Source organism: Macrosteles quadrilineatus, unplaced genomic scaffold, assembly GCF_028750875.1.
Source record: "Macrosteles quadrilineatus isolate MER2022 unplaced genomic scaffold, UCM_ALF_1.0 Scaffold_5__1_contigs__length_97177068, whole genome shotgun sequence".
In the NCBI taxonomy this organism is placed as follows: Eukaryota; Metazoa; Arthropoda; class Insecta; order Hemiptera; family Cicadellidae; genus Macrosteles; species Macrosteles quadrilineatus.
In genome coordinates, this window is record NW_026542598.1 from 14,808,134 (window position 1) to 14,815,775 (window position 7,642).

At 35.6% G+C, this 7,642-nt stretch overlaps 1 protein-coding gene across 11 annotated transcripts in view; it reads left to right on the forward strand.

Moving 5' to 3' along the window:
- The window catches only part of LOC128993812 (disco-interacting protein 2-like), a 368,811-nt gene extending 361,375 nt beyond the window's left edge, over positions 1-7,436 (forward strand). For 10 of the 11 annotated variants that reach the window (XM_054417839.1, XM_054417836.1, XM_054417840.1 and 7 more), the window contains 7 exons: positions 253-417; positions 1,086-1,201; positions 1,532-1,755; positions 2,170-2,364; positions 2,897-3,170; positions 4,446-4,569; positions 5,253-7,436. In XM_054417839.1, coding sequence (XP_054273814.1) covers positions 253-417; positions 1,086-1,201; positions 1,532-1,755; positions 2,170-2,364; positions 2,897-3,170; positions 4,446-4,569; positions 5,253-5,505 — 1,351 coding nt within the window. In that variant the 3' untranslated portion in view covers positions 5,506-7,436. The remainder of the gene's footprint in view (positions 1-252; positions 418-1,085; positions 1,202-1,531; positions 1,756-2,169; positions 2,365-2,896; positions 3,171-4,445; positions 4,570-5,252) is intronic. The other variant, XM_054417831.1, reaches the window with a different exon arrangement.
- The last annotated feature ends 206 nt before the right edge of the window (positions 7,437-7,642 follow it).

The following is a 7,642-nucleotide window of genomic DNA, read 5'->3' on the forward strand; positions in this document are numbered from 1 at the left end:
CAATGCCTATTTTTACATTGTTATGGTATTTTTTCTTGCATCTTCCAAAGAAAATTGTAGATTGAATTTGAGAAAGCATTTAGTTCTACTATTGTAGGTTTTTATTTTGTACCCTTGGTAAATAAGAAATTCACTAAAGATATACAGCTACGAAGAAATATTTCTTTATTTTTAATTAGTTTTGCCAACTCTTTATTTTCTGATAACTGATTCCTTGGGGTGTAAAAGTTACTTATCATGTGACTGTTGCAGTGTTTCAACCACCGGAATGCTGGCAGGCATCAAAATGTCTCATGCAGCCGTGACATCTCTGTGTCGATCCATGAAGCTAGCTTGTGAACTGTACCCGTCACGCCACATCGCGTTGTGTCTCGACCCTTACTGCGGCCTCGGCTTTGCGCTCTGGTGTCTTAGCAGGTAATTAAATGTATCTTACTGCCGTTTACATTGATCTCTCTACAGTATCTGCTGCAGACAATTTTATGGAAAGTTGATTCTGGTTTGTTGACTCCTGAGTGTGTTGTGTCTTTCATTTATGATTTTGTTATTTCACTAACCTATAAATTACAACAATCTAACAGAAGAGTACATTTTTTTAACTATTCGTTCTCCAGAATGGTAACTGAAGAGTTAAATTTACCCTAAACTAAGAGGTTCCAATTTTCTCAATATCAATGCACTCAAGTGTTATTAGACATGACACAAAAAAGTGTTCAAATTTTACAATGGGGGAAGTGTCTAATGCAATATTCTAAGTATGTGGCAATTCAATGTAATATGGTGAAACTAAATCAGTTTTTTTCTCTCTATCATTTAGTATAATTTAAGCTTGCACATTTAAGCTACAAATGTAAGTTAATCCAGAATTTAAGGCTGTAACATCATGCTTATATTTTAAGGATTTTTTTAATTTATTCTAAAGGTACCAGCAGATAATAGGGAATGGTTGTTGAACGCTACACGATAGACACAAATTAGAATATTTCACTGTAACAAACAGTGTTTTTAACAAAGGAAGGTTGAAACTTGTAGGAAGGTTTTTGTTTAAAATAAGATATTACTATTTGATTGTTTGTTTGTTTCAGTGTTTACTCAGGTCACCATTCCATCCTGATCCCCCCCTCGGAGGTGGAGGTGAACCCAGCCCTGTGGTTGTCAGCTGTCAGTCAGTACAGAGTGAGGGATACGTTCTGCTCCTACGGTTAGTACCCCTACTACATTCATCTGACTGATGACACTTAACTTTTGGTCTAAAATATAAGTACTAAAGGGATCAAATTAAACTATGATCACATTTTTTCCATAGAAAGGAAAATATATTGTAAAATAGTCAAACAATCTAGCGGACAATAAAGAAAACGTTGTGACTCCTTTGATGTACGTAATTATTCTGTGGTACAGAAAGATGGAGCCAACTTATTATTGCATGTAATAGTGGTGGGAGTAATTACTGTAGCTTAGTAGTGGGAGCTCACTAATTGTAGTTTGTAAGATGCAAGACTGTTTCCCTACACCACTGTCTGTGCTGCAGGTGTGATGGAGTTGTGCACCAAGGGTCTAGGATCCTCTATACAGCAGCTCAAGTCCCGAGGAGTGTCCCTAGCTTGTGTCCGTACCTGTGTGGTGGTCGCTGAGGAGAGGCCGAGGATCAACCTGTCCACAAGCTTCTCTAAACTGTTCTCAGCGCTCGGCCTCAGTCCCCGGGCTGTCTCTACCAGCTTCGGCTGCCGTGTCAACGTCGCTATTTGCCTTCAGGTACTGTCATGTATCTTTTATATCCGTCATTAACTTTAGGGTGATTTGAATGGAAAGCGTTGTTTTGTAGTTAACCACACTATTCAACTTTTTTGTTATAACTGGGGGTCTATGTACGAGATTTTTTTACTTGAAGGAAAAATTGTCACCTTATGGTCCGAAATCATTAGAAGTAAAAAATGTTTTTCAACATTTCAGTGTCTGAATACTGATTAATATTCAAATAATAATTAATATAGAAACTAATAGAAACCTTAAACCTGATCATACCATACAGAATGTCAGTATTTAGTAATATGTTTTTGTCTGAGACAAGTTAGTTTGTTGTTTGTTGTTGTGCATTTATTATACAACTGAATTAATGACATTCGGTAATTGTACCATAACCCATGCTGACCTGGTTGTGTTGTGTAGGGAGCGTCAAGCCCGGAACCATCTTGTGTGTACGTAGACCTGCGTGCGCTGCGCAATGACCGAGTGTCACTAGTAGAGAGGGGAAGTCCACACTCTCTGTGTCTGCTGGAGTCAGGCAAGCTTCTGCCTGGAGTCAAGGTCATCATAGCCAACCCAGACACCAAGGGACAATGTGGGGACTCCCATCTGGGAGAGGTATGTTCAATACAAGGCAGTAACTTAATATCATTTAGTAATAATTATTATTTTTTATTTGTTTAATCGTAAATCTCTTTATGACCAGGGAAAATGGATCCATCCAATTCTCAAATGGGGAAGTATCTAAAAATAACTGTGGAAGCTGATATAAAATAACAACTGGTTAGGTTTGTACAAAATTTCATCAAAATTGGATGATTTCGGCTTGAGTGCTAACAGGCACATATATTCCATATTCATTTGAACAGTTGCTGTTTCCAGCCTCTGGGCACCTCAAAACAAAAAAGTAAATCAGTCCTGGAGATCAAATAGTTAAGCCCCACGGTAATAGTATATTCTCTTTATGGGAAATTTGCTATAAGAATTTACTTGTTGACTGTAATCAATTTCAATTATGATATTTGGATGCAGCAATTTCAATGTCAATGACTACTTCGTTCATATTGGAATTTGTACTTATTGAGTCAGTTAAATTTTTAAAATTAAGCCTTAAATAACAATGACTTATCTTTACCCTGTGTGCTTGTAGATCTGGGTGCAATGTCCGCACAACGCCAGCGGCTACTTTTCTATCTACGGAGAAGAGAGCGAGTACGGGGAACACTTCAACGCTCGCCTAGTTACGGGCAGCACAGGCGAGGTGTACGCTCGTACAGGCTACCTAGGGTTCCTGCGGCGTACAGAGTCGGTGGCAGGACAGACTGCGCCGGGGATGGCCTCTGAGGCGACGGACATCAGCGACCTGTCAGCTCTCACCATCAACCCCCCACCACAAGACACGTCTGGTGAGCAGGAACAGTCCGGTGTGTGGGAAAATCATTCATTTCTGTCATTGTGTGCATGCTTCACTCATACATGTTATCATTGTTGTATCATTAACACTTTGTTATTACAGTAGACCCTCTCTTAACAGACTCTTGATTATTCTCTACCCAGGAAAAACTAGAGGATGGTTTCTATGACTAAAATTGTAAAACCAGCTGGTTTGACTGACCTTTTCCAGGCATGTAGAACAATGTGATAGAATCAAGTCCGTGTAGGTCTAATTTTTTTATGAACCTGGCTTTTTTCAAGTCAATTTTACAATTTGTTGATACATAATTGATCATGTGAGAAATATATTGCAATAGTAATTGTGTAAATTAATTAATAAATGCTGTAATAATCAGTGTGGTTGGATTACTGTAAAGCGTTGATTACCCAACATAATTGGGGATTAGGGATGTTTGACTAGTTAATTTTTCAGATAGTCGGTTATTGATAGTAAAAATATGATGCAATATTTTTACTTTGCAGCTTGAGGTGCTGTTAAGAGAGGGTCTATTGTAGTCTGTATGGATCACAAACATTTTGGATTTCTACTAACTCATCAATAGAGCAAATTCTACTTAGAATTTACTTTTTACTCACTAATTTCACTAACTCTACAATGCACATTTCCTATGATTAAACAAAAATGTAGGCTGCTTTGCAACTGTGAGAGTTTTGATTTACAATTTTAAAAACTACATAAGAGTGTACTTATTTGATTTTTAGTTGTCTAAATTTGTTGACTGTATAAAAAAAAGATTAAAAATAAGTTATAAAAACTGTATTGAGTTTTCTTTTGTGTGCATCTAATTTTCATCTCTTTAACAAGTAACTAGACAGTTAGCTATCAATGTAAAATTATTTTATTTGAACATGATTAAAGTCATTGGCAGTTATGTCCAAACTTATAAAAGTAGGAATTGAAATAATTAATTATATGTTGCATAACATGATGACATTAAATTTTGGCTCTTAAAGTCATATTTAATAAAAATTGCAATTTCTCCTTTGATATTTAAACAGAAATGTTATAAACCGCGAGTCAGTAAATTTCATTCAATCTTGCCACAGAATTGTCACTCTAATCACAATACAGATTGCAAATTTGTAGATATGTTACAGTTTTGTTTCCCAACATAAGTTAATAAAATGTTCAAGCAATTTCTGTATACCCAATTGTATACATTGTCGGTAAACTAACTGTTTCCTATTTGAGTTTTATAAATTTAGTGAACAAGCCAACCTCTATTACCAAGTTGTTGTTTTAGATCTACACGATGCAGTGTTTGTGGTTGGAGCCCTGGATGAGACGATTATGCTGCGAGGGATGCGTTATCACCCCATAGACATTGAAAACAGTGTCATGCGCTGTCATAAGAAAATCGCTGAATGGTCAGTAACTTAATATTAATAGGAGTAAACAAAATAATGAAAACGCCTTTAACGTGATTGGTATAGTTTTATAACCAATAGCCAATATTCTTTGTAGTATTTGTGCTGGTACAGTAGTTTTATCTTTGGTTGCTTTGCTTGATTTTATGCATAGGCCACCCACAATTCTACGTGAACAGGCAAATGCAAAGTTAAAAGAGGCTCGTTTCTTAATGAAAATAAAAATTAAATCACTTATACAGATATTTTATATGTGCATCAATTGACTGCATTTCTAACAATGTCGTTTACCTACATACATAGTTTTGCTTTCACTAAAATAGAGTTTCTGCTAAGATGTATTTACATCGGTGTAGTCACTTTCATTGAAATATATGCTACTCGAGTAGGGTCATGGATGATGGATTAATGTTCAATTTATGTACACCTTTTTGTACCTTTGTTTCTATCAAAGACAAACGGATTTTTTAACCAGAATTGTTACATAATTAAAGCTAAGTGAATTATGACAGCTTTGTCAGAGGTTGAAGCACGCTTTTAACTACTGGACAGGTACTTTAACGAACACGCTAACCATCTTTTCTCTTTCACTTAACGTCCAGTCCAGTTTTCAACCTTGTCTGATCAGGTATGAGTTTAAGACAGTTCAATGAGTGTCTGATTGTTTGTGTTGTTTGTCGCAGCGCTGTGTTCACGTGGACCAACCTGCTGGTGGTGGTGGTAGAGCTGGACGGCAGTGAGAGCGAAGCTCTAGACCTGGTACCACTGGTGACCAACGCAGTACTAGAGGAGCATCACCTGATAGTAGGCGTGGCTGTGGTGGTGGACCCTGGCGTCGTACCCATCAACTCACGGGGAGAGAAGCAGAGGATGCACTTACGCGACGGCTTCCTGGCCGACCAACTGGACCCCATCTACGTAGCGTATAACATGTGAAGGAGCTGCTCTCCCACCAGGGGCCTGTAGTGTGGTGAGGAAACTGTTTTGAATGGAAGCTTTCTGTATCAATAAATCCCAATTATGTTGGTTTTAATTGTACCTTTGCAGTTTTTAAATTCTTTGATATTCTTTTTATACTTTTTAAAAATGCTTTCAAACGACTTTTAAAAGTGCTGTTCATTATTGTATTTGATCCTTTTTTGTTGTTCAGTCATATGGTGGTAGTTGTAGTAAAATAGTTTTTATTCGTGATTTAAGAAAGCATCCACTCAAAACGTTTCCCAAAGACACTCAGATGTTGATACGATCCCAGTTAACTTTTACAATAAGGGCACAATTTTTCTGTTTAAAGCTGTACTGCTGTATATGAAGTGGACTCGACAGATTGAATCCGATAGTCGCTTTATTGTATTAGTGTAATTAATTATCTTAGGTTGTAAATGATTTGTATTCTATCATCACAGGAAATTTATTTTTTGTTGAAATTTTTTTACGTTTAGCTCGCTTTATAGTTTATATTGTTTCGATCGACCCGTCCTTACGACAGGTTCGTGAGAAATGGCTGTGTTAGCTTAGATTTAGAGACGCTCTATGTTCAAACGAGATTTTATTCGAGCGAACGACAATTTTTGCTCGTTTTGTAAATTTTTGTTATTGTTTTTATTTTTCAAGGGTTTATTCACAAATAACTTTTCACTCGGTTATTAGTTTCTAAGGTGGCAAATTACGATCAAAGACACTGCCAGATGCCGCTGTGATGATGGAATAGATTTACCCGTCATAGGCTAGTCATGAACCCCTGTACATAGCCCGTAGCTGCAGCCGTGACCAGTAGACCACACTGTTTTGATGTAAAAATGTGATTTCCCCGTTGTAATTGTATTTTATTTTGTCAGTGTATGTACGAGTGGAGTGAGCGATTTTTTACATGGGGCTCGGCCCAGCCATACTCTTTGTACTAACTTGTATATACGATTTAGAGCCCAGGACAGTCACTTAGCTTAGCTCGTTTAGGACCACTTGCAGGTTGTAAAAACTGTTTCTAAATCCAATTCTTAGTTCGAGACATTTAGAGTTTTCGTAAGTTTCCTAAAGTAAACATGTAACAGTCGAGTAATAATATCAATTAAAGTAGGTGTACCAACCTGAGTTGTTAGTCAAATTTAAAAAGTTCTAAATAGTATTTTTTTCTTACAAAATATAAATTTGACCGAAAATGTGTTGTATTTTAGTGTAATGTATGTTTTTATTTATGAACATGAAGAGCCTGAGCAAAATACATGGTTTTATTTTTGTCCATCCAATATATTTTACCCTCCATTAAAAATTTACTCTAATGTATTACGAATAATTATTCTACATTTAACATGGTGTTTTCCATATGATATAACAAAATCATTTTTAATTTGTTACTAGCTCTGTTTGTCTAGGGTTTTGTAAACAATAGTTTGTATGTAAAGAATAATTGCAATGAAGTTATCTGTACAATTGGTTGTGATTGAAAACATATTAAATTTGCATAGCAAAACAACATAAATTATGGGAAAATAGCCGCTAGTTTTTATATAAATTATGTACCAGTAGATTTATTTGCTGATAGTTATCCAGGCATTACTGGATCACTTCAGCCTATCTTTGTGCCAATTACAAGGTTGTACCACTGCTCAGCATGTTTTAATCCTTGACACAATTACTTTTACGATAATTATATATGTTACTTTGATATAAGCAAATAAATTATTTTATAGCATGTCACAATGATTGTTTTAGATTCCATTTACATCTTTTTGTAAACATTTTGATTAATTCCTGTATAAATTATTGATAATATTAATATTTGTATTATTTGTCATCTATATGGCTGTCGCAAGCTTTGGCAAATAAACTGTTAATGACATTAAATCAAATAAAGTTGAAACATTTGTATATTATCTGTTGTGGTATATTAATTTATCCTTGTGGTTTTCATCAAGTAGAATTTGAATTTAAACCTAAATTTTATTGAGAATAATAAAAGAAAAGACTATATAATCCTCAAACAAGAGTGAGAAAAGAACACTATTTGGCTGTGTGTTTAATATTTGGAGTGTTATAGGCTACTTCTATAAGATATTTGTATGAAATCCTTTTTTAT